This window comes from Amblyomma maculatum, chromosome 1, assembly GCF_055883805.1.
Source record: "Amblyomma maculatum isolate TAMU_Amacu chromosome 1, ASM5588380v1, whole genome shotgun sequence".
Classification (NCBI taxonomy): domain Eukaryota; kingdom Metazoa; phylum Arthropoda; class Arachnida; order Ixodida; family Ixodidae; genus Amblyomma; species Amblyomma maculatum.
Window position 1 is genome coordinate 374,944,056 of NC_139344.1, and position 26,369 is coordinate 374,970,424.

Consider the following 26,369-nt stretch of genomic DNA (forward strand, 5'->3'; position numbering starts at 1 on the left):
AAGGCAAATTAAAGTCACCAGTTACAATCACATTTTTGTTTCGTAACAACAATCGATCATACAGTTTATTCAAGAAGCTTTCGTCTGCATCCGGAGCGCGATAGACTGCACACAAATGAAATGTAGCATCCTTCACTTTGATTTTCAAAAAAAGGCTCTCATGTTCAGCAATCTGGCTTTCGACGTCAACATCGACACAGGATTTAACAACAACAGCAACACGACCCCCTCTAGATCCTCTGTCTCGCCGATATAACCGATAACCTGGCGGGACGATGTCTTCGTCATTGATTTGATCGTGTAGCCAGGTTTCAGTTATGACACACACGTGCGGATCCAAAGAGAGCAAGCATTCCTCGAGTTTATCTGTTTTGTTCACAATGCTTCTTGCATTAAGAGAAACTAACCGCACTTCGGACGTTTCTGGCCGTTAACTTTCCGATGAAGATGTGGTGCCACGCTCTACCAATCTTCTAGAGTTTCTGCTTATACACCCTCAGGGGTACTGTTAACCATTGCTGATGCGCAGTTTTTGCACTTCACTACGCTCTGACAAGTTGCTAGAAGGCTGGCAAAATGTCGCAGTTTCTGAAAGTCATTCGGCCATGGTCAAGAGTGTCCACGAAAAATATTTTACCTGCGTCAAAATTAAACACTCTATAGGCTTTGGTTTCGGCCGATGCAGTTTAAAACAACATGAGACAGGAATTTTTAAAAAGTGTATCGCAGCTGATTAAAACCATTGAGATACTATTTTACGCCGTGTTATGCTTCTTATACTAGAATTAAAATTCTGCTATTGAGATACTTGCCAACCGTTATTCTGAAATTTCTGTTAATTCACTTTAGGGACCAGTGCGATTCGCATCGCAGTGGGATCAGGTTAAAAAGAAGATATAGATTTGTTTTTTGTACCAACGTCTCCTCTACGTAGCCCTTCTCTGAAATCTGAAAATAAAAAAATGCGATCTTGGCTTAGCGCTACTGCGCTCTTGCGCAGCCAACCATGGTTTGATTAGACAAATTGTGCACAATGTGAGTGAGTGAGTGAAAAACTTTAGCTCTAGATTGGCTTGTCTTCTGCGGTTTTCAGATGGCTTCGTCCATCTTCTAAGACAAAGGTCGGTTGCCCTTAGTCCAGGGCTCCGCTGGATGCTGTTGCCAGTTGTGCTCGAGTATCGGGTATCGTCACAGATACCCGATAACAGTTTTTTCTTTCTTCACCTTGTGACCAGCGTGCGCGTACATGATAGTAGTGCACGATAGGCAAATTTAGTGTAAATTGTAGCAAGCGCATTTCGCGTCGCAGAATATTATTGTTGCGACACGTGCTGCACTGGGAAGAAAACTGCAATCCGAATTTTTTTTTTTTTTTTTGCGGACAACGTACAGCGCACGCACTTTCCCTCGTTCTACTCTAATTCCTTAAGGCAAAGCTGCTGCCCCTGTTTTCCACGACAGACGTAATGCAGGGCACGAGGAAATGTGGGACGATATAATATATTAGTATTAGATATCGAGCAGTGACCCAGGCTTGTGTAAAACAATATATTGGTATTACAATCAGAAAGATAATGTAAAATTGCATGTTTTGAAATGAATAGATGCCGTACGTATTACTGCGACCAACAAACCAATTTATCCCTTAAATACATAGAAACAAGGAAGGAAGGAAGCGATAGTTAAGCCCGTACAAAATTTGGTACTGTTTTACTCAGCTTCTCAGAAATAAGGGCTTTGTGCGAAAGACGGAAACGTACAGCACTTACCGATTAGTGATTTTACAGAACTGATTAACGTGGTGAGCAGAAAATACAATTGTGCGTACAGAGGGCCTGTGAATGCCTCCTGCACGGCAGCAGTGTTAGGCCGTCTCATGCTTCAATAGCTGCCGAAATCCAAATAAAGATTAGAGAGAAAATTCTGTGTGATTGTATTAGGTTTTATGGATGTCCCAACCTGATAGTTTTACTTTGACACCGCGCTTATTGATATTATCACTGTGTTTGATATGCCGCGCGTCAAAGAATCTCAAGCGACGAAGAGCGTTATTATCCTGTATGACAACCTCGAACACGACAATTATTGCCTTTGCTGTAGTGTGGCATGGTAACCTGCTAATATTTATTTCATAAAAAGCAGACACGTAAAAAATGTAATCGGAATAGTGAAACAAACAGCAGACACCGGGCCGTACGCGTGGACATATACACTGCTGGTTAGCAGACGGCGTGCGCACGTATCCACGCTGAGTATCATTCATTCTGATACACGGATACTCATTATCAAAGCAAAATTCATTCTGTTTTGGAATGACCGACATACCTTATTGTTCGAGATGGGGTCATGAGGAGACACTCGCGAATACACAGAGTAAGTGTCATGCTTTAAAACGAAAGGTTTACTAGCCTCACGAAGCAAAGGTCATAGGCGCTGGCACTTTGACCACAGGCGCTGTGCGAGCAGCCGGCGGCGCTCGCTTCTTTTTCGCTTGTTGCTCGTTTAGGCTACTTTCCACACCTGTTGCTTCTTAATCAGCGACTCACTTCTACTTAGCGCATTTGCTGCTTCTTCACGCACATGGAACAGTTAATTCCTACCGGTACATAAGCAACGTTGTCTCACACAACGCCAGACAGCCTTCCAGTCCCCTGCCTACCTTTCCCATCCAAATCACCGACGTCCACTTGGCTCGCGTCCTGTGATCTACCTCTTCAAAATGCCCGCGACATTTTCGTCTCGTCTAGACCAGTTATGTGCTGCCCTTGAGGATCACAGACAGCGTAGATGAGTTAAACCACAGATAACCGTGTCTTACCAGTTTTAATTGAGCTTCCACTGTCTAAACTAGGTTCAGGTCTACATGAGTGGAACCTGCCTTAGCATGACAGAATAACCAGGCATAACAATTAAACATTTCGCTTCCATAGCCGGTCGGCAGTCATATTTTATTACCGAAATACATATACCCTCCAGTGAACACTGAAAAGCTTCCATCTTGCCCCTCTGACGAAGGGCAAGATGCTCGACCAGTGATCACTGCGGTCACGGTTCACAGCCTTCTAGACCTTCAAAACATGTAGTGCTACAAAGAATAGGGCTTCATGCTTGCATGACAATTTATGACTGATCCTCGTGCATTATCTGGTTTTTCTTTTAAATTCTTTGATTTCTCTTCCCAGTGACGTGTAACTAATAGGAACATCTTTCTGGTTAACCCCTCTGTCTCCTTCTCCCTCTTTTTGGAGCCGTCAGGCGTGCACGCTTTTCACCTTGAGGAAAGCTTAGAGGTCAAGCCTCTGTGTTAAGCGGGGTGGTCGATATATGACTTTGGGGCATAGTCACGTAGTCCGTGACCTTTGTCAAGGTCAAGGTCGCGTATTTAGGGCTTAAACTTCTCTGGTAAGCCTGCTGGGCATTATATGACTGGGTCATAGACACGTAGGCCCGTGCCCACTGTCAAGGTCTAGGTCGCGTGAGATGGTGACGTGGAAGTAGAGAGTGCTTACTGTATTTTAAATCAAAGCCGTGTTTTAAAGTGCACTTAAAAATCGCGGGTATAATGAGAAAGAAGATGGCTACATGGTATGAAAGAGCACTGAACAAGGGTAGACGGGGAGCCTCAGTTCGCAAGTCGAGCAAACTTTTCGACAAATCTGTCGCGGAGCTTTCAATTCCAACTAAGTAACTCGAATGAAGAAAGAGTTCTCGCTTTGAAGTGTGTTGCTGAATTCTTTAGAGCGAGAGGGCTGCGAGGCTTACAAAAAGCGGGGAAGGGGGGGGGGGGAATAAATCTTTTTGTGAGCCATGCAAAAAATGTAATCACATGTATCAAATACCTGCAACAGTTGCGCTGATGTCAGCTACTGCTACAGCTGCTACAGCTGCTGTGTAGTTACCCAACTACCTCATAAAGTGATCCCCGGAGCTTTAATACTTGAGCACATACTTTTTAATGTCACAGTGTTTACAAAGCTCTGCGTCGTTTAATGAAGTTTTGTTCTTTATAACGCGATAGCATTAAAGGCCTCATTCACCGAAAATTCGGCGCCGGCGTCATCGCCAGCGTTATGAGCGAAAAATCACGAGCATGGCGCTGACAAGCGGTAGCTGACAGCTGTCAATGGTCGAGCACTAAATGGACGTAGGGCTTTCTGACATTACGTTTGTCAGGAGCCGCCAACTCGGTTCTCTCCTTTCATATGGGAGGGCGATATCTGAATCAGCTTGCCAGGATCCTTGAATTCACGTTACCCCTAGGCACCGCAGGCACGTTTATATGATTGGTTAAAGTGGGGACTTGTATGTTGGCTGGTAGCCTACGTTGGCGAGTTATTCCCTTAAAGGCAAAGCTGAAGTGTCCTCCGGAATTTTTAACGTCCACTACTTAGATAAATTTATCTTTACCCTGCACATTTATATGAAACATTTCTTGCGAAAATAAATTTGAAGAGCAGTTGTATGGCGTGAATAAAGAAAACTTTCTATTGCACTTTCCCCTATCTCCGAATTCATACGCAGCGTGTACAATTATTCTAATTTCACTGAATACGAAATGCTATACGGATGAGAGCATGGCAGCTAACCCAGAAGTAGTGAAAAGCTCAGAAAATGCGCCTTTGTATTTTTTCTTCCACGTGCCTCGCTTTCGCATTTTAAAACTTTGCTTCTGATCAGGAAAATTTGGCGCCGGAGCTACTGTAATTTACGATTTTCAGATCTCTCTTGATTATAACATAAAGGTAGCGCTGCGTCATTCACGACTCGAGGAATCAAATATTTGCAATAACCGTCTGAAACGTGATTGATTAAACATTTTCGACCGCATATAGGGAAAGGTCAAAGGGTTGTTTGACATCAACGGATATATGCTCTATTGAAACGAGGCTGCCGCAGCAGGGATCGAGCCCGTCCTTTCCTCCTCCATTTAGCCGCCATAGCCACAACCTCCATAGCAAACTACTCCAAGTGATGGCCATAGAAACCAGCAGACACTAGCACCCCTCCCGTTTTTAGGCTTGTAGTCTCAAAAATCCCTAGCGTGCATCTGACTGGTGGCAAATGGCACGTGACAAGGCCGGGCAAATATTGGTCGGCGGGTAGTTTGACGTCATAGTATTAGATGGCAAGACCAAATTCAATTCCTTCCTATGAAAAACTGAGCGAAGCTAGTTGGTCGTGCATAATAGCACAGAGGTTCACGAACAAAAGACAGAAAGAGGCTTTTGTCATGTTTGCTATTTCGTTACCGCACCCGTATTTTTATGAGGAACGGTGAAGTGAGAATCCAAGAACGACTAACATTGTGCGTCGTGGCTTTGATTGGCTAAAACTATTTGTGACTTCAGAACCGCATGGCCTCGCCGGCAGTTCACAATAGAAGCGGTATTGCCCACGTGATCGAGCAGATTTGTCACCTTGCGGCGCACTAACGAACTCTATATTGATAACACAGCAGCATTGCTGGTCGTGAGGCTTTGCGTGGCGTACGAGGATGCTGCGGTCGAAAGCAGAAATTATTGAGGATATGGATAAAATCTCGCCTCTGTTACACGCAGCTGTTTGAGCTCTCGGTCAGCTTGTGAAATTTACCCGCTGCGTCAAATCTTGATATAGGAATATTTACTGAAATCGATCGCTGTATGCTGATGCCTCAATGCCCTGGCCGCATTAAAGAAGGATGTCATGACCTGTGGTTACTTGGTAATTGTGCTTTGGTGAACTTCGACGCACATGAGCTTGGCACCCCGCCGGGGTGGCGCAGTGGTTGCGGCGCTCGATTACTGTTCCCAAGGATGCGGGATCGAATTCCGGCCTCGGAGGCCGTTTTTCGATGGAGGCGAAAAGCAAGGCGCCCGTGTGCTGTGCTACGTCAGTGCAAGGTAAAGAACCCCAGGTGGTCTAAATTAGTTGAGTCCTCCACTACGGCGGCTTTCACAGCCTTAGTCACTTTGGGACGTTAAACCTCACAAACCAAGCATGAGCTTGGCCTATCAGATGTCAAATGCTTCGTGCTAGTTTTATTTTTCTATGTATTGGCAGTTTTGCTCGAGCAATTGGCGCCTGGGCAGAAAACACTTTCCTGCTGTTGGAGTATCTAAAGCGCGCAACCGAAGCCTTCTTAGCACATCTGCTCAACAGCTTTTGAGCGCTGTAAGTGGAGCCTTTTAGGCATCCTTGAATAATATAACATCCTGGAGAGCGGCGCGGGCATTTTTTTCTTGTTGCATAGATTCAGTTTCATGAGTGCATCAAATTCCCCACTTTATGGCAGGAACTATACGCGCTTGTTCAGAACGCTGCACTGCACTCTGGCATATCTTTCGCGTTGTTTTTGTTTCAGTGCGGCGTGGCCATGTCATAGTTCACTAGCCATGCTATGATAACACTCATGCAACACCATGTCAATATATATGTAAGCAATACTAGAGGAAAGTAACATCATCATATTTCGGTGGGACGCTAAATTACGACGTCAAAACCAAGTTTAACGGCCTATAGAGGGCGGCGCCAACCAAACAATGCCCCAGACAATACTCGCGGTACAATACTCTGAAATTTGAACGTTCGCGATATGCCCCGAAGCTAGACTGTTTTTGCTTGGTGATTATTCTATGAATCTGCGTCAACTGCATGCGTTAGCGTGCATGCATGTACAGCCGCCCTGATTTTTAACAATATAGCGCGAGCATCGACCAAACTGCTGGTCAGCGCCTTATAACGGCGATAAGCGTGCAACACGGCGAGAGTTCGTGCATGCGCAGGAATGTGGAACGTCGCAAACAGATATTGGGGCAGGGCGTGTGTTTTTGTGATCCGAACAGCGTAGCAGAAGGCGCTCTCTCTTCGTGCGCGTGCGCGAATTCTCACCGTGTTGCACGCTTATCGCCGTTATAAGGCGCTGACCAGCAGTTTGGTCGACGCTCGCGCTATATTGTTAAAAATCAGGGCGGCTGTACGTGCCCAAAGTTTTCGCGAAGAACATCGAACTCACTTGTAACCTTTGTGCCGCGATAAACAAAAAAGCGCGTGAAGAAGGTCAGGTCGACATCTAACTAGCTATCGTAGCTGTATGTCAAAGAACTTGACGATAAACTGACAATAGATTTCATTGGAATGATGGGAAGCGTTTCTTCTCGCACTGATATTTATAAAAAGCAGGTTGTAATTTCTGGTGGCTCAAGCATCTGTAGATTTAGGAATTCTAGTTCAGCTGATATCGTGTTATCGTGGTGATGGATTTGAGGTTGTTTTAATCTGTTTGAAAGATTAGCCTTGGATAATCGGCAGGCGAGTGCTCCATCGTAGAGACGTTTAGGCTCCCATTATGGTCTCTAACTGATTGGTTTGGTTTGGTTTTGTGGGGTTTAACGTCCCAAAGCGACTCAGGCTATGAGAGACGCCGTAGTGGAGGACTCCGGAGATTTCGACCACCTGGGGTTCTTTAACGGGCACTGTCATCGCACAGCACACTGGCGCCTAGCTTTTCGCCTCCACCGAAGAGCGGCCGCCGAGGCCGGGATGCGATCCCGCGTCTTTGGGCACAGTAATCGGGCGCCCTGATTGCATTGAAAATTATGTTGGAGCACTAGAATGACCTCCGCACTGTAACTGAAAGTTATATAAAACTGCCTTCTGATTCACACCACGGCTGCCGTCCAGATTTAGACAAGCGTTGCCTAATAAAAAAAGTACAAACAAAAACCCCACGCGAAATATTCGACCCCATGTGAATACATAAAATTAACGATGAATGCGGGATCTCCTCGTTTATCCCATTGCGACAGTGGGAATTTGCATTCCTCGACGACCACTTCCATTCATGATTATCCCGGCTCTATTTCCATTCCTTTCGTCAGCTTTGACATCCACCCTGGCATGCTAGCTTACGCTCGTTATCTTTTTTTTTTTGTGACCTATGTCAGTTTTAACTTGCATCACACGTGCTCCATTCCGCGTAAAATATTATTTCAAGCCATTTATCAGAGTGGCAGTAGCCCGATTCATGCTGTTTTTTTATGTGACTATCAGGTTCTTCTGTATGTTAACAGAAAGCCCGTTATACCTAGTGGCACGGTCAGATGCATAATAATTTCGATTACTTTTGGCCAGCCTCACCATAATATATTGTCACCAACTCTTGTAGTACGGCAAATGTGCGAGTGGAAGTAAAACCGCATGATCTCTATGCGGCAAGTGCAGATGCCACTCGGCGTCATCACATCGCCACCGGCGGTACGCATCATTGGCCCATACTAAGGCGTCAGAACCTTATGTAGTGCCGTGGCTAGCTGGCTGGTCATGACGGAAAAGTCGGCGCCGGTATCCACAAGTGCGGTCACATCCCAACTGTCAGCGGTTACAAAAATTTCCACGGAAACAATGCGTTCGCAGCACGTCGGTAAGTTCATTGGATCGGGTCGTCGCCGCTTTAGCTGCATGCCGCTCGGGCCGTCGATTCAAATCGTCGGGTAGAGGATGTTAAATCTGAGACGTAGCGGCGGCCTCCCCCCAGGGGTCACCGTGTTTAGTTTTCTCGGTGAGGGCACGTGCCTCTGGATTGCCCAGAGGGAGTATCGACTGGGCGAAGCAAAACGCCTCGGGGATGACGATCGCGACTGTCGTTGCGGTGACGTCGGGTGCATCTTGTTAGCATCCAGGTATTCCTCAATCTCCTGTGGTCTTGCGCCATAGCGGGGTCGAGGCGCGTTTAGTGGAAATCCTCTAAAACCTATTCTCCGGTATGGGCAATTGCGAAGAATGTGGCCAGGTTCGCCGAAGGGATAACAGAGCGACCGTCTGTTGGGCGTGCGCCACAAGTGCGCTTTGCTCATAGCGGGACGCTGGTCTTACTGCTGCTCGACGGGGTGCAGATCTTGTTGCGGCTCGACGGGGTGCATGTAGCGAGGCGGTGGTGCGACAACGGGGCAGAATGGATGTGGCTCGGGGGCAGGTCGACGTAGGACATTATAAGTCATGATGTGTGGTCCTGGTTGTGGTGCTGGTGGTGGCTGCACCGCTCGCCGGATTTCATCCCGGATGACGTCCCCGGTAGAATAACTCATTGCAGAGGGAGCATCCAAGTGGAGGTTTTGCAGCTCTTCGCGCACAATGCTCCCCACAAGCTCCAGCAATGCCTCGTCCCTTGCTTCTGGCACGGAAGTGCAGTAGGGTGTTGCCGCTACGCTTGTCTGATGGCCGTATTGGGTACTTTGTTCCTGCAGTGAACGTTCCATCCTGCTGGTAGCTTCTCCCGTGAAATCTTCGACAGTTCTATGAGGGTTGCGAATGAGGCCAGCGAACAGTTGCTCCTTCACCCCGCGCATGAGGTGCCGTACCTTCGTGGCCTCGGGCATGGTAGGGTCGGCCCGATTGAAAAGCCGCGTCATGTCCTCGACAAACATGACCACGCTCTTGACTGTTGACACCTCGAACGAATCGCATTCTCTGCGTTTTCGTTGCGCGCACTCGATCTGAATGTTGTAAGAAACTCAGGGCGAAAGACTGCCCAGTTGACAAAGGACGGCTTCGTGGTTCTCAAACCACGTCTCGGCCGAGTCTTGCAGCATGAAGTTCACATTGATTAGCTTCCAGTCGTTGTCTCATTGGTTAAATGCGGCCACACGGTCAAACCTGGCCAAGCAGTCTTGCACATCCTCGAACCGGTCACCATGAAATGATGGCGGTGATCAAGGTACGAGAAGGACGAACGGTGGGGTGTTGCTGGAAGGCTGACTTGTCCGGCTGCACGTCGTGGGTATCATGGTTTGTAGAGGGGTGGTCAGTGGTTCGAACTCGGGTTGTAGGCCTCGGAGGCGACGGCTCGCTTTATTTACTGGAGTCGCGTCCACGCGTCGATGAGCAGCGTCACGGACGGTTTGGGCGGCAACGTACATGAGATATTACCCAGCACCTCCTTTAAATATCACTAACACACGTAGCAAGCAGCAGAACAACCGAGCTGGCCCTTTCAATCAAGCGAGGCTCGAGAGAGGCGAGGACAGCGGTGTGGCAATATGTATGTCAGTAGAAGTGTAGGAAACCATACAAACAGTCACCCACAAAGTTATTTGAGGACTCGGATCTTTAATGCAGCTGGTGACATAATGAGTTTGTCTAAGTGGGAGACTCTGCTTCCTACAGTGGTGATTCCGAACGCATGTGAAAAAACGAAATACGGAAATATTCTCCACGATATCAGTGCATGTTAGACAGCAACTTGTAGCCAACATTCTGCGCCTTCCACTGTAGTGCTTCGATTCCTCATGTAAATATTCGTCACGTGAAATAGCAATCTGGAGGACGCTATGCCAGGATCGTGAGTAAAAGCTGGAGGGCATGTCTGGAGCTAAGGCTAATTTGAGACATTCGAGCAAATCCATATTTTATTTTAAAAAGTGATGTTTGACTTAATTGTTTTTTTCATGTAGATACCAAACTGCTCGGCATGGTCTACTGTGAAAGTTTTGAGACACCGAAAACTGCACAGTTCGTGGACTCTCCATGATGGGAGGTTAAAGAGATGCACATCGGCAATGGAACCGCTACGAATGAATATGATTTCTCAGATAGTTTATGTTCATAAGTCACATGTTTTCTGTCTTCTTTATAGCCCATTGACTCAGTTTGTGATCTCCAGCCTTTCAGGCCTGAACCCAAACATGCTTGAACCCGGTGCCCATCGGCAAGACAGTCAAGCAGGAGCAGGACTGACCGCCCCTGTCAACTAAGTAAGTCGATGTTACAAACATGCAGTCTTCTGTAAAAAAGACCTATATTAAAGTGCTTTCTGACAAGGCGCAAATGTACATTTTTTAAGGTTTTGTAAGGTCGGTCAGCAGTGAATACACGCCACTCCACTAATATGGCGTGTACTCGATATGCTGATTGCTTCCAGCTGCGCTTTTCTTGCCTGCGCATCCTTGAGCATACGTGCTCGCACTTGGTACTCGTGTATCGCATAGCACACTTCCTTTTTGGTGATGATATGTAATTCTCCTCTTTTTGTTTTTCATTTAGACTAGCGCTCGGTACAATTCCGCCGCATCCTATAGGAAAGTTTCTCTGTGGGCCTACGTTGTTTCGGGGATGCGATCGCTGCTAACTACGCAGTTGGTGTGTTTGACCTACTGAGGGACTCCAGTGCTATGGTGTGCAGACTCCAAGGGTAAGTTGACTGGGGAAGTCGGTAGGCATTTGAAAGTCGACACTCAGAGGACAGTACTGAAGGGAGGACAGGCTGATGATGAGAGACCCTATGTATTTTATTCAAACGAAAGAAATGAAAATAAAACTTGTATGCAGAGCTTAGCGGGCTTGTTTGTGTGTATCACACGTCGCCCAGGGCGCCCTTCTATTCTCGAGGTGGATATCTGTTCAATATGTTTTTATTCTTCATTTGGCTCGTGCAAGTAATGGAGCTTCACGAGCAGCACGCTAGCTTGTGCGGGGCGATTCTTTTATTGTTAAAACATAAGTAGTGCTCATCACAGAATATCATATTTTTCGATCTGTCTTGGTTTTTTTCTATTTTTGTTATTGTGCTGGAGCTTCAGGGCGAAATATAAGTTATCTCGCCAGTGTAAGACAAGGGCAGACATACGGCGAAGGGATCATATAGACCACAGCTTGATGGTGCTTTTTGAGAACGCTCTTTGCGATAGGAAAATGGTGGTTTGGACACATGCGATGTCACATCTTCCATGAAGCTGCCATTTTAAGCCGCCCAACAACTTTTTGCAGGTCATTGCTCTATGATAGCACAGCGCTGGACAACTGGGGGCGCAGTCTGGGCTCGTGAACCTTCAGGCAGACCATCGCTGAGGACGTCCACATGGTGAGAATATGTATCACTCACTGTACCACTTATTAAGATGCCGCAGCCTCAGATAAACTGAGTAGAGAAGCGAAACTGCGGAAAGCAAATTTTTCACTTTTTGGATCGGACAAATCATACGACTCTCGATACTCTACAATGTCTGTCATGTTCTATCTGTTTACGAATCATTACATGCTAGCCCATCATGGTATATTAGCAGACAAGTCATATTCCTTACGCTGTGTTTGAATTAAATCTGTGATGGCCGCCGAACTGTGTTTGGATCACTCAGTTCTACGATATGAGGATACATGAAAACGAACTCTCGCGTACAATGCGTGTAGATTCTGTGCCGAGTGTTGGCATGCCTGAGAAGTGTTCAGAGACACAAGTCTGATTGCTGCATTAAATGCATGAATGCCGGATTCAACGCATATACATAATGATTGCGCTTCAGAATGGCACATTGTGGTATATGGCAAAAAAAGGGTTTAAATTTACCCATCCGACAGTGTATGTAGGGTTGATTCTGAAAGCAACGCTTTGCAACGTCCAATTAAAAGTCAAGGATGATTAAACTGAAGATCTCTTTTAATCTCCTAGAACTGAAATTGATAACTGCTGGTAACACCAGGTTTCTGCGGTGGTCAGGGCGCTCGGCTGCTGTGTCCGAGGATGTGGGATCATATCCTGGCTACGGCGGCGCCTTTTTGATGGGGCCAACAAGCAAGGCTTGCTTGTGCTGTGCGATGTGAGTGCATGTTAAGTTACCCCAGGTGGTTGAAATGTCCGGAGCCTCTCATAGCTTGAGTCGCTTTGGGACGGCAAATCCGATAAGCCAAACAAAACCGTTTCGGTTCCTTTGTTTTGAGCGTCTGATAAAGGTTAACTAGCCCAAGCAAACGTCTTTTCAGCAATCAAAAACTCATCTCTTTGTTCTCCGGTTTTCATCAGGGAGAACAAATCTCATCTTGGTGGTGATTGAAAAAAAATGAGTGGCAGTCATTTGTAACATGTTTGACAGTAACTTAATTCGCTTTTTAGATAGAACAAATAATTTAAGTAACCCCACTCAGTCGTAAACCGTTTGTGGCTCTCAGGTAATTACGATAGTTTGTACATTTTCTCACTGTACCAAGGAGTACGAATTGAAGGTATGCACAAATGACACGTGTAAACTTTATAACAAGGCTTGCGTGTGCGAAACCAAAATGTAGAGAAGCGTGCGGATGAATTCGCACTGCATAGTGGGAATTTCAGCAGGGACAGTCCTCGAGCCCTATTCTCGGCTGTACTAATCACAGCCCGAATTACCTATTAGTTTGCCACCTAGCGTTGGCAGCTGGCGCATGACTGAGGTGTGAAAGGAGGACGAAGTTGAAAAGGACGACAAAGTGTCGCTTGCACGTTTGCGTCTGTGCTGCTGTGTTGTTGCGTCTGGGCTACCCCTTGCTATCATTGGTATCCTTAGTCACCATGTACGTGACATTCTGGTGGAGCTGCTGGGTAAAACGACCGCCTATGCAAGAGTCTCCCTCTGCAAGACGTCGCGCAAGCCCTGTGCCATTGGACACCCCAGTGCAGCGCGCCAGTCGACGGCTCCAGGGACTGTCTCCGGAACTTTAGCCATTAGCAGCCGCCATGACATCCAGTGCTTCTGCTCAGCACGTAACGGGCGTCGCACCGGCCTATAACTACACCGTGCAGGCCCCTCGGGTACCAAAGTCTTTCCATGGGGATCTCATTGAGGATGTGGAGGACTGGTTCCTTCAGTTTGAACGTGTTGCTGCTTTCAACCAGTGTGGACGATGCTGCCAAACTAAGGAACGTCTACTTCAGCCTTGAGGACGGCGCCAGTATCTGGTTCGGGAACAGAGAGAAAGTATTAGCTTCGTGGCGGGAATTCCGTCGTCAACTGCTCGAGGCTTACACTAGCGCGGATCGTCGCGAGCATGCAGAACGTGCCATTCACTCTCGCATCCAAAGGCCGAATGAGAGTGTCCAAGCATACGTCGAGGACATGACGCGCCTCTTCAGGCGAGCTGATCCCGCCATGTCCGAGGACAAAAAGGTCAGGCACTTGATGCAGGGTTTGAAAGAGCAGCTCTTCGCAGGCCTGGTGCGATATCCACCGTCGACTGTAAACTGATTCCTTGCGGAGGCCACCCCAATGGAAAAGGTGCTACAACAACGTGCCGTGGCTTATGACCGACCTTTTCATACAAGCAAAATCGCGGAATCATTTGCATCTTCCGAGCGGCATCCCGATGCATTGCGCGAACTGATTCGCAGCGTCGTGCGCGAAGAACTAAGCAAGTTCTGGAGCCCTCTGCAGCAATCGTCAACTTCCGTTTCTGCTATAGTGCGGGAGGAGGTGCGGCAGGCGCTCAAGAGCTCTCTTTCGCCTGTAGTTCCGAGCCCGCCATTGCTGTAGGGGACCGACAATCGTCCCACATATGCGGAAGTTCTGCAGAGTCAGGCTCCCCCTTCACCATCGCCCATTCTCGCGTCACCTACAGTTCCGCTGCCCTCGGTGCAGCCAGTGCAGAACTTCGACAATCGTCCGCTGCCCCGACGCAAAGCCGACATTTGGCGCACGCCTGACCGCCGTCCGCTTTGCTTCCACTGTGGTGAACCAGGACATCTCTACTGGGATTGTCTGTATCGACTCGCCTCCTCCCCAGTTTGGTCAACGACCCCGAGTTATTGAGGAGTACCTGGCGGAGCAGCGTTCTTCATCTCGTTCGCAGCGTCAGCCCCGCTCCCCTTCACCAAGGCGCTCCTCCTCGTTCACCCACGGTTCCTCGCGAGAGGACCAAGACCGCTCGTCTAGCCCCCATCGGGAAAACTGAAAACAGCGACCTTCGGGGGCGAGGCCGCTGGTAGTCGCTGCGTTGAAGACCTCCTATCGTCGCTGCTTCGATCCGACCGCGAGCTGCTGGTACCGTCACCTAGGGAAGCAAAAAGCGTTTCCCTGGACATTCCGGTTATTTTAGACGGTCGCACTACGGTCAATGCATTAGAGGACACCGGTGCCGATTACTCAATTTTGAGTGGTCGCATGGCGACTGTTTTGAGGAAGGTGCTCTACTTGGCCAGGTAGTACCTTCGAACCGCCGGCGGTCATATAGTTACTCCAAAGAGGATGTGCACGGCTCGCATTCAGATTAACGGACGTACGTTCGTCGTTAGTTGCGTTGTTTTAAGTGACTGCTCCCGTGACCTTATCCTCGGCATTGACTTTCTGCTGGAGTACGGAGCAGTTATCGACCTGCGAAATAGACTCGTGTAGAAGTTACCTGTGACGATTTCTGTACCGGTGATGGTGTAGCGGAGGCGAACCATTCACTCCTGCTTGCTCAAGGCATTTGCGCTCCCCGAAGTTTATTGCCGATTCACAATGGCCGGGCTGCACGCCTTGTCACAAATTTTTCTTATGAGCACCGGCACTTGTTCCCGGGGACTGCTATCGGTTTTGCTGACCATGTTGCGCACGATCCGGTCTGTTTTGCATCCACGGCAGTAGAAACTAACGAGCCATCTCTTGACAACATCGACATTAACTGTCACTTGCCAAAGTAGAAACGGCGGGCATTAGAGGAACTGCTGCTGGACTTCAAGCATTGCTTTGCTTCTTCCTCGAATGTTCGTCAAACGCCCATCACACAACATCGCATCATTACTTATGACGACGTGCGCCCTATACGACAGCAGCCTTATCGTGTGTCTGCCAAAGAACGAGAAGTGATCCAGACGCAGGTTCAGGAGATGCTGGGTGATGGTGTTGTGCAGCCTTCACAAAGTCCGTGGTCTTCACCAGTAGTCCTGGTCAAAAAGAAAGACGGCACTCTTCGATTTTGCGTCGACTATAAGAAATTGAATAATGTGACAAAGAAAGATGTATACCCGTTGCCGCGCATCGATGACTCACTGGACAGATTGTGACTTGCGAAGTATTTTTCATCTATTGATTTAAAAAGCGGCTATTGGCAAATCGAAGTAGACGAAAGAGACCAAAAAAAAACCGCATTTGTCACTCCAGATGGCCTATATGAATTCAAAGTACTCCCATTTGGATTGTGCTCTGCCCCAGCTACATTCCAAAGGATGATGGACAGCGTCCTCACTGGCCTCAAGTGGCAGATCTGTCGTGTGTACTTGGACGACGTAGTTGTTTTTTCTGAAACATTTGACCAATACCTCGAACGCCTTCGAGCTGTCCTGGAAGCCCTCCGTTCTGCTGATATCACGCTGAAGCCCCAGAAACGCCACTTCGGGTATACAGAACTCAGGTTCCTCGGCCATGTTGTAAGCGCTGATAGGGTGCACCCGGATCCCGATAAGACTGCTGCCGTCGCACGATTTCCCGTTCCAGCTAATAAGAGGGCTGTTCAGCGCTTCCTCGGCCTGTGCGCATATTATCGGCGTTTCATTGCGGGCTTTTCTCAGATCGCAGAACCTCTGACGCGCCTTACAAGGAAGGACTGTGGAACTCTGAGCAGCAGATGGCCTTCTCTTTGCTTCGTGAGCGCCTTCAAACATCCCCTGTTCTGGCGCACTTCGATGAAGAGGCTGACACTGAGGTGCACACTGAAGCCAGTAGTATCGGTCTTGGAGCGGTCCTTGTTCAGCATGAAGACGGGTTTGAGCGAGTAATAGCCTATGCTAGCCGCACTCTCTCTTGTGCCGAAATGAACTACTCCACCTCAGAAAAGGAATGCCTGGCGGTCGTATGGGCTACTATGAAGTTTCGCCCCTATCTTTACGGCCGGCCATTTAAAGTAGTCACGGACCATCATTGTTTGTGCTGGCTGGTAAACCTGCGAGACCCATCTGGACGACTTGCACGCTGGAGTTTACGGCTTCAGGAGTTTGACATAACTATTGTTTACAAGTCCGGCCGCAAACACGAAAACGCCGGCACGCTGTCACGAGCACCCGTTGACACTGGCGATACTATAGCCGATGACGATAGCGGTTTTCTAGGAGCCCTCAGTGCATCTGTGCTCAGGGATCGACAAAGAGCTGATCCAGACATCCTTCCACTCATCGATTATCTGGAAGGGCGTGATACGACCCTGCCTCGACACCTATCTTGGCACCTTGGTTCCTTCTGCATACGGCAAGGCGTCTTGTATAAAAGAAACTCCCAGGGCCAAGACAGAACTTACCTTCCGGTAGTGCCATGCGAGCTCCGTGAGGATATTCGTCTTGCTTGCCATGAGTAACCGACGTCTGGTCATTTGGGTTGCTCGCGGACTCTTGCTCGAGTGCGCAACATGTATTACTGGCCAGGACTCTCCGCAGCTGTGAAACGCTATGTACGAAGCTGTCGTGAATGCCAGCGCCGTAAAACACCGCCCCAGAAGCCTGCCGGATTTCTCAAGCCCATCAAAACACCCCGCATCCCGTTCGACCAAATTGGAATGGATCTCCTTGGCCCTTTCCCTTTGACGCAGGCGGGAAACAAATGGATAGTAGTCGCTACTGACTACCTGACTCGATATGCTGAGACAAAGGCAATCCCTCATGCCACAACTTCCGAAGTAGCAGAGTTTTTCATGCACAACATAGTCTTGCGGCATGGCGCCCCTTCCTACGTCATTATCGACAGAGGGACAGCTTTCATTTCACAGCTGATCGACCGCACATTTGAGCTGAGTTGCACGACCCATCGCAAGACCACAGCGTACCATCCACAAAGCAATGGTCTTACAGAAAGATTGAATAAGACGATTGCGGATATGTTGGCAATGTACGTCGATGTGCAGCACAAGACCTGGGACGAGGTGCTGCCGTACGTCACATTTGCGTATAATACAGCCTTAAAAGAGACAACGCGCTTCACACCATTTCGACTTGTTTACGGACGGGAAGTTCAGAGCATGCTCGATTCCATGCTCCCGTGCCCAGATGATGACCAGCTATTCTCAGATGCCCAGCAATATGCCATCCGCGCTGAGGAAGCCCGCCAGCTCGCCCGTGTGCACATTGGGCAGCAGCAGACCACTGACGCGCACCGTTACAACCTCCGGCACCGCCAGGTTGACTACAAGCCTGGAGACCAAGTCTGGGTATGGACACCAGTTCGCCGTCCAGGCTTGTCAGACAAACTCCTTTCCCGCTACTTCGGGCCGTTGCCAGGTGGCGCATGACTGAGGTGTGAAAGGAGGACGAAGTTGAAAATGACGAAAAATTGTCGCTTGCACGTTTGCGTCTGTGCTGCTGTGTTGTTGCGCCTGGGCTACCCCCTGCTATCATTGGTATCCTTAGTCACCGTATACGTGACAATATATTGGAATCGTGCGTGACTCTGGCAGGTCATGAAGAGGTGACACGTGATATTGTTTCTGTAGAGATTGGATTTTGGTGTCCAATATTCGTATGGACGCGTACGAAAACGAAACTGTACGAAAGAACCCGCGCGAAAAGCAGCAATTGGAAGTGGTTGAGTTTGCATTCTGTTCAAGTGACGGGCTGAAACAGCAGCATAAGAAGACATTACGCGATATCAGGAAGGCACTGGGAGAATTCTACGAAAAGGAACAGATTAAAATTAGTGTCAGCCCACTAATTGTTCGTTGCAATTCTGCAAGTGCCGGCCTTACTATGCTCATATCTTTAGGTTACCGGTACCGTACAGTACAGTAGCATTGACGAAACTATTGAAAAGGCGGCTGCATGTTATATGTATATATTAGAAACTGCAGCAACCGGTACCCACCCTTTGGATACATAGAGACTATGGTAGTGTTTATAGGGTGCCGCCTTGCGCTTGATTTCGAAGTGTCCCTGCTTGAATACATAACGAAGTCATCGCAGCTGAAGGGGAGTAAGCTTTAAAATGATAGTCTGTCCGATCTTTATGAAACAACCTGATAGAAGCTGAGACTAACACAGCTTATTTTGTGCTATCTTTCCGCTAGAATAAATAGTGAAGTCTAGCCCGCGAACTTTTTTAGTGTTGGCTTGAACATTAAAGTATCGATACAAAAGTTGTTGATCCCCTGTAACAATAGCAAAATGTGATGCTTTCACAAAGGCACGATTTACAGAGATTTATTCATTGGCTTTGAAAGTAAGCTATCATGTCATCGTATGCCTAGTTACACTTCAAGCTGCTCCAGCGCAGGCGTAAAGCCTCATCAGAGATAGCACTTATGAAAAAAAAAAAAAAAAACGCGCATTTTCTTCTCGAAGTCGTGATTTGTGATCGTGAACAAGCTTAAAGTCCCAAAACTACTAAGGCTATGACAGACGCCGTAGTGGAGGGCTTCAGAAATTGCGACCTTTTTGGGTTCTTTAACGTGCACGGACATCGCACAGTATATTGCGTTGTTGCGAGGTTGCGTTTTAAATAACCTAATGTACGGTTAGCTTTGGCACTAATGTTTTTCTATGTGGGTCTTCCATGAGAAATTTGGTAAAAAGTCCACGCCAAGGTAATTGTTTGACGACGCAAGTGTGACTGGACTGTGATTAAGCAAGTAAGTGAAATGGTGAATAGTCTGTTTACGGCTAAATGTCACTAATTGGCATTTATCAGTGTTAAGGGAAATTCGCCATGATGCGCACCAGTTATTAATGCAGTGTAGATCTTCTTTTAGGACGATGTGGTCATTAGCAGAGCGAATTTTGCGAAAAATGACGCAGTCGTCAGCAAACATTTTGAGTGTTGAGGTGATGCTTAACGAAAGGTGATTGATGAAAATCAGAAACAGTAAAGGGCCTATTACACTACCTTGCGGTACGCCTGATGTCACATCAATTAGAGGAGACGAATTGTTGTCAACATAAGTGATTTGTTTACGAAATGATAATAAGTTTGTTATCCAAGAAATTGTTAACGAATCAAGGTAATGAACCATTCCTTTCGTCAGCTTTGACGTCCACCCTGGCATGCTAGCTTACGTTCGTTATTTGTTTTTTTTTTTGACCGATGTCAGTTTTAACTCGCATCACGCGCGCTCCATTCCGCGTAAAAAGTTATGTCTAGCCATTTATTAGCGTGGCTGTAGCCCGATTCGTGCTGTTTTTATATCACTATCAGGTCCTTCTGTATGTGAGCAGAAAGCCCGTTATACCTAGTGGCACGGGCAGATGAAAAATATTTTCTGTTACTTTTGGGCAGCCTCACCATAATATATTGTCACCAACTCTTGTAATACGGCAAATGTGCCAGTGAAAGTTAAACCACAGACCTTAATGCGGCAAGTGCAGATGCCAATCAGCGTCATCACATGGCCACCGGCGGTACGCATCATTTCCCAGACCACGGCATCCGAACCTTAGGAAGTGCCGTGGCTAGCTGGCTGCTCATGACGGAAAAATCGGCGGCGGTATCTACAAGTGCGGTCACATCACAACTGTCGGCGGTTACAAAAATTTCCCCGGAAACAATGCGTTCGCAGCACGTCAGTAAGTTCATCGGATCGGGTCGTCGCCGCTTTAGCTGTCGCCGCTCGGGCCGTCACGTCAAATCGTCGGGTAGAGGATGTTTAATCTGAGACGTAGCGGCGGCCTCCCCCCGGGGGTCACCATGCTTAGTTTTCTCGGGGAGGACACGTGCCTCTGAATTGCCCAGAGGGAGTATCGACTGCGCGAAGCAGAATGATGATGATGATTAAAACTTTAATTTCCACCGATTTAGGAGGCCCCCTATACTCCCCGCTCCTGGCACGCAGGCCTGAGGAACGGGGGCTGGAACCTCCGCGACTAAGGACTGGCGAATATACATTGGTTATTCGCGGCCTCAGCCGCCAGACGGACGGCTTTCTGCTGGTCAGCGGGGACGTCGCTTCGCAGCAGGGTTACCCAGGCTTCTCTACTTTTAATGTTGTCCCTAGCGCCCGGAGACTTAGGGCATTCCCAAATTATATGGTCGAGGGTCCCCCTCGCTTCGCAGGCTTTACATTTATCGTTTTTTCTCTCCTCTATCTGGGTGTGAAACAACCAGACAGGGTTCGGGAAATTTCCGGCTTGTAATCGCCGCCAGGCTATGGCCTCTTTATTATTTAAGCTAGGATCCGGTGGCGGCATCAGACGTCTTCCTAATCTATAATTTTCGATTATTTCTTTATAGGTTTGCAAACGTTCGTCCATCGCCTGGCAGTCGGGCGGCTCCGCGTTTGCCCGGAAGTAGAGATCTCGGGCTAAATCATGGGCCGCCTCGTTGCCGGGGACGGACGTGTGTGCTGGGACCCAAATTAGGGTGATTTTGCGATCAATTTTAGTTGCAGCTTTTAGAATTCGGGCGGCTTCTTGTGAGACCCTGCCTTTTCCGATATTCCAGAGAGCAGTTTTACTGTCGCTAAAGATCAATCTAGCCTTCGTTCCGACGCAAGCGAGCGCTATTGCGACCTCTTCAGCCGTGTCTATGTTTCTACTTCGGATGGTGGCGGAGACGACTGGTGCGCCGCTACCATCGACTACCGCGGCGACTGCCGCCCCTGATAGGCCGCTTGCAGCGTCTACGTAGGCAACTTCTTTTACTCTGAATTCTTTTGCACTTTTAACCAGTGCTTCTGCTCTCTTCTCCCGTCTCTCCTTGTGGTATTCTGGGTGCATGTTGCGGGGGAGAGGACGGACAATGATGTTCTCGCGACATTGTGGTGGTAGGAAAACCTTGTCGGCTGTGCCCCTATCTATTTTTCGACCCACCCATTCTAAGATGGTTCGACCCGTGCTCGACCTACTTAATCTTTCATGTTGGGCGATTCTTACCGCTTCAGCAAGTTCCGTCCAGCTATTATGCACTCCCATTTCTATCAGGCGTTCCGTAGAAGAGGAGATGGGTAGACCCAGCGCCCTCTTGACGCAACGCCTGATGAGTGCGTCTATCCTTTCTTTTTCATTGGTCCTGATGTTGAGGAACGGTGTGGCATAGCATATTCGACTTATTATGTACGCCTGCATCAGTCTCAAGAGGCTTCTCTCTTTGAGGCCTCTGCCTTTGAATGCAATCCTCCTAAATATTCCTGTTACCTGCGTCGCGTAGGTAGTGAGTTTTTTTATCGTTCCATCATTATACCCGTCCTCTTGAATAAAAAGTCCGAGGATTCTGATTTGCTGGACTCTTGGTACGGTTTTGCCGTCGACCTTTATTTCTACGTTAAAGTCGCCCTTGCACCTCATTGATTTTGGATTATATATGAAAAGTTCGGATTTTTGCGGAGAGCACGAAAGACCCCTTTCGGCCGCGTAGGACACAATGGTGTCCACCGCCGCCTGTAGGCGTTCCTCTATGCTGCCATCGCTGCCGTTGTTCATCCAGAGATTAACGTCGTCCGCGTAAATGCTGAACTTCAGGTCTTTTATGACTTTAAGGGCAGCAGGCCTCTCAACACCACGTTAAAAAGGAAGGGGGAGAGCACCGAGCCTTGCGGAGTTCCTTTACTTCCCAGGTGGACAGTGGGGGATTCTAGGTCCTGAAACTTTAGTTTCAACGTCCTGTTTGTCAGGAAATCCATTACGTAATTATATGTCCTCTCGCCGACTCCTAATTTCTGTAGTCCCGCGAGAATTGCCTGGTGTTTTACGTTGTCAAATGCTTTTGTTAGATCTAGTGCTAGAATTACCTTCGCGTCTCTGGATTTCGAGTCAATTATGTCATGTTGTAATCGGAGCATTACATCCTGTGTGCACAGGCCCGGTCGGAACCCGACCATCTCATGCGGCCACAGGTCGTTTTTCTCCATGAAATTTGTTAGCCTTGTTTGGATTACGCGTTCCATAAGCTTTCCAATGCATGAGGTTAGAGAAATAGGTCTGAGGTTTTCCAATTTCGGGGGCTTGCCAGGTTTTGGAATTAGCACAACGTTTGCAGTTTTCCACTGCTGGGGAAGACGACCGCTACTCCATACTTCTTGCATGTAGTTGGTGAGTGCCGTTATGGAAGCGTCGTCTAGGTTTCGTAGCATTTTATTTGTTATTCCATCGGGGCCGGGAGCTGATCGCGTCTTTAAGCTAAGGATTTCGGCTCTAACTTCCGCTTCTGAGATGGGCGCGTCGAGGGCCTCGTTCGGTGGGCCCGCGTATTGCCTAAGAGGGAGGGATGTTGTATCGCCGACATATGTGTCTACGAGTTTAGTTATTAGTTCCGCGTCAGTCCCCTCGAACGCGTGTCTTGCCTTTGCTATTGTTGTGTTTGACTGTGTTTTCGAACTGTCGGGATTAAGAAGATATCGTAGCAGGCTCCACGTCTTTGAAAGGCTCACGTTGCCCTCCATTTCATCGCACCTGTTACACCAGTTTTCCTCGCAGAGTTTAATTGCATAATCCTCAATTTCCTTATTGTGCCTGGCAATTTTTCGCCTTAGGTTTCGGTTCCATCTCTGACACCGGAGGCGTCTTTCCATACCTTTTTTTGCTTCCCACATGTGTAGGAGTTTCCTGTCGACTGTTTTCGGTGCATCGTCCCCCTCTAGGGTAATCGTAGCGGATTTAACGTGGTGCATGAGGGTTTCTGCCCAATCGTCGATATTTTCAATATTTTGGTCCATGTTGGCAGATTCCCTAATTTGTCTGAATTTCTCCCATTCGATTGCGCTGATGATCTTTTCTCGTCTTACTTTGACTCCCCGTTTAAGCGTTATTTCGAGGACGTAATGATCGCTTCCAAAGTTGAGCTCTGTGTTGTTCCACCTAAGCTCCTCTATGTTTTTGGTAATTGTTAAGTCTGGGGTTGTGTCTTTGCTCACACTGTTTCCCACCCTCGTCGGGCAGCCAGAGTCTGTCTGCAGGGTGAGGTTTAATTCGTGAAAATCTTCCCATAACTGCCTGCCCTTCCAGAGCCATGCATCATGACTTATACTGATGTCCTACGTCGACCTGCCCCCGAGCCACATCCATTCCGCCCCGTTGTCGGACCACCGCCTCACTAGATGAGCCCCATCGAGCCGCAGCAAGACCAGCGTTCCGCTATCAGCAAGGCGACCTTGTGGCGCACGCCCAACAGACGGCCGCTCTGTTATCACTGCGGCGAACCTGGCCACATTCTTCGCAATTTTCCAGACCGGAGAGTAGGTTTAAGAGGATTTCCACCAAACGCGCCTTGACCCTGCTATGGCGAAAGACAACAGGAGATTGAGGAATACCTGGATCCTTACAATATGCACCCGACGTCACCGCAACGGCAGTCGCGATCGTCATACCCGAGGCGTTCTAACCCCCTGCTAATTGTAGGAGACTTCAACGCCTGCCACCAAGAGTGGGGATATAATAGGCAAGATCCTATTATATCCCCACTCTTGGTGGCAGGCGTTGAAGTCTCCTACAATTAGCAGGGGGTTAGAACGCCTCGGGTATGACGATCGCGACTGCCGTTGCGGTGACGTCGGGTGCATATTGTAAGGATCCAGGTATTCCTCAATCTCCTGTTGTCTTTCGCCATAGCAGGGTCAAGGCGCGTTTGGTGGAAATCCTCTTAAACCTACTCTCCGGTCTGGAAAATTGCGAAGAATGTGGCCAGGTTCGCCGCAGTGATAACAGAGCGGCCGTCTGTTGGGCGTGCGCCACAAGGTCGCCTTGCTGATAGCGGAACGCTGGTCTTGCTGCGGCTCGATGGGGCTCATCTAGTGAGGCGGTGGTCCGACAACGGGGCGGAATGGATGTGGCTCGGGGGCAGGTCGACGTAGGACATCAGTATAAGTCATGATGCATGGCTCTGGTTGTGGTGCTTTTGGTGGATGCACCGCTCGCCGGATTTCGTCACGAATGACGTCCCCGGTAAATAATTTATTGCAGAGGGAGCATCAAAGTGGAGGCTTTGTAGCTCACCGCGGACAATGCTCCTCGCAAGCTTCCGCAAGTCCTCGTCCTTGGCTGCTGGCACGGATGCGCAGTAGGGTGTGACCGCAACTCTTGTCTGATGACCGTATTGGGTACTTCGTTCCGTTAGTGAACGTTGCATGCTGGTAGCTTCTCTCGCGAAATCTGCAACAGTTCTTGAAGGGTCGCGATTGAGGCCAGCGAACAGCTGCTCCTTCATCCTGCGCATGAGGTGCCGTACCTTCGTGACCTCGGGCATGGTAGGGTCGGCCCGATTGAAAAGCTCCGTCATGTTCACCACATACATGGCCACGCTCTTATTTGACTGTTGAGACTTCGAACGAATTGCAATCTCGGCGTTTTGTTTGCGCGCACTCGAGCTGAATGTTGTAAGCAATTCACGGCGAAAGGCAGCCCAGTTGACAATGGACGCCTTGTGGTTCTCAAACGACGTCTTGGCCGAATCTTGCAGCACGAAGTTCATTCATTAGCGTCCGCTCGTCATCCCATTGGTTAAATGCGGCCACGCGGTCAAAACTGGCCAACGTGTCTTCCACATCCTCGAACCGGTCACCATGAAATAATGACTGTGATCGAGGTGCGAGAAGGATGAACGGTGGGGCGTTGTTGGAAGGCTGACATTCTGGCTGCTCGTCGTGATGTCATGGCTCGTAGCGGGATGGTCAGTCGTTCGAACTCAGGTTTAGCCTTCGGATGCGACGGCTCGCTTTATGGACGGGAGTCGCGTCCAGGCGCCGATGAGCAGCGTCACTGATGTCTTCGGGGGCAACGTACATGGGATCTTACCCCGCAGCTCCACCAAATGTCACCAACACACGTAGCAAGCAGCAGAACAACCGAGCTGGCCCTTTTAATCAAGCGAAGCTGGAGAGCGACGAGGACGACGCTCAACCACGTACCAAGACATTCGGCCACTTGGTGGCGCTAGAAGATGGACAGCGGTGTAGCAATATGTATGCCAGTAGAAGTGTAGGAAACCATACAAACATTCACCCACAAAGTTATTTGGGGACTCGGATCTTTACTGCAGCTGGTGACATAATGACTGTCTAAGTGGGAGACTCTGCTTCCTACAGTGGTGACTCCGTACGCATGTGAACAAACGAAATACAGAAAGATTCTTCACGATATCGGTGCATGTTAGACAGCAACTTGTCTTTCACTGCAACGTTTTGATTCCACATCTAAGAATTCGTTACGTGAAATAGGATATTCAGGAGGCTATGCGAAGACCGTGAGTAAAAGCTGGAGGGCATGTCTGGAGCTAAGGCTGATTTGAAACATCACGAGAAAAACCATGTACAATTGTTAAAAAATGTGATTTTTGACATTTGTTTCATGTAGCTATAGAATTCCTCTGCATGGTCGACTGTGAAATTTTCGAGACACCAACAATGCACAGTTCGTGGACTCTCCATGATGGGAGGTTAAAAAGATGCAGATCGGCAACGGAACCGCTACGAATGAATATGATTTCTCAAATAGTTTATGTTCATAAATCACATGTTTTCTGCCTTCTTTATGGACCATTGGCTCAGTGTGTGACCTCCAGCCTTTCTGCCCTGAACCCAAACATGTTTGAACACGGTGCCCATCGGCATTCAGTCAAGCAGGTGCAGGACTGACCGCCCCAGTGAACTAAGTGAGTCGATGTTACAAACATGTAGTCTTCTGTAAAAAACACTTATAATAATGTACTTTATGGCAAGATGCAAATGTACATTCCTTAAGATTTGTAAGGTTGGACAGCAGTGAATACACG

The 26,369-nt window shown here is 48.3% G+C and overlaps 1 protein-coding gene across 10 annotated transcripts in view; it reads left to right on the forward strand.

Moving 5' to 3' along the window:
* The window catches only part of LOC146208277 (uncharacterized), a 419,325-nt gene that overhangs the window by 388,213 nt on the left and 4,743 nt on the right, over positions 1-26,369 (forward strand). For 3 of the 10 annotated variants that reach the window (XR_014704687.1, XR_014704688.1, XR_014704689.1), the window contains 2 exons: positions 10,640-10,730; positions 11,743-11,836. Coding sequence is in view for 5 of the 10 variants with exons in the window: in XM_084592449.1 (XP_084448575.1) it covers positions 11,743-11,836; positions 20,901-21,029 (223 nt within the window). In the remaining 5 variants the exon portion in view is untranslated. Of the gene's footprint in view, positions 1-10,639; positions 10,731-11,019; positions 11,168-11,742; positions 11,837-20,900; positions 21,618-26,369 lie in introns of those variants that run through there. The other 7 variants (XM_084592449.1, XM_084592444.1, XM_084592439.1 and 4 more) reach the window with 4 other exon arrangements.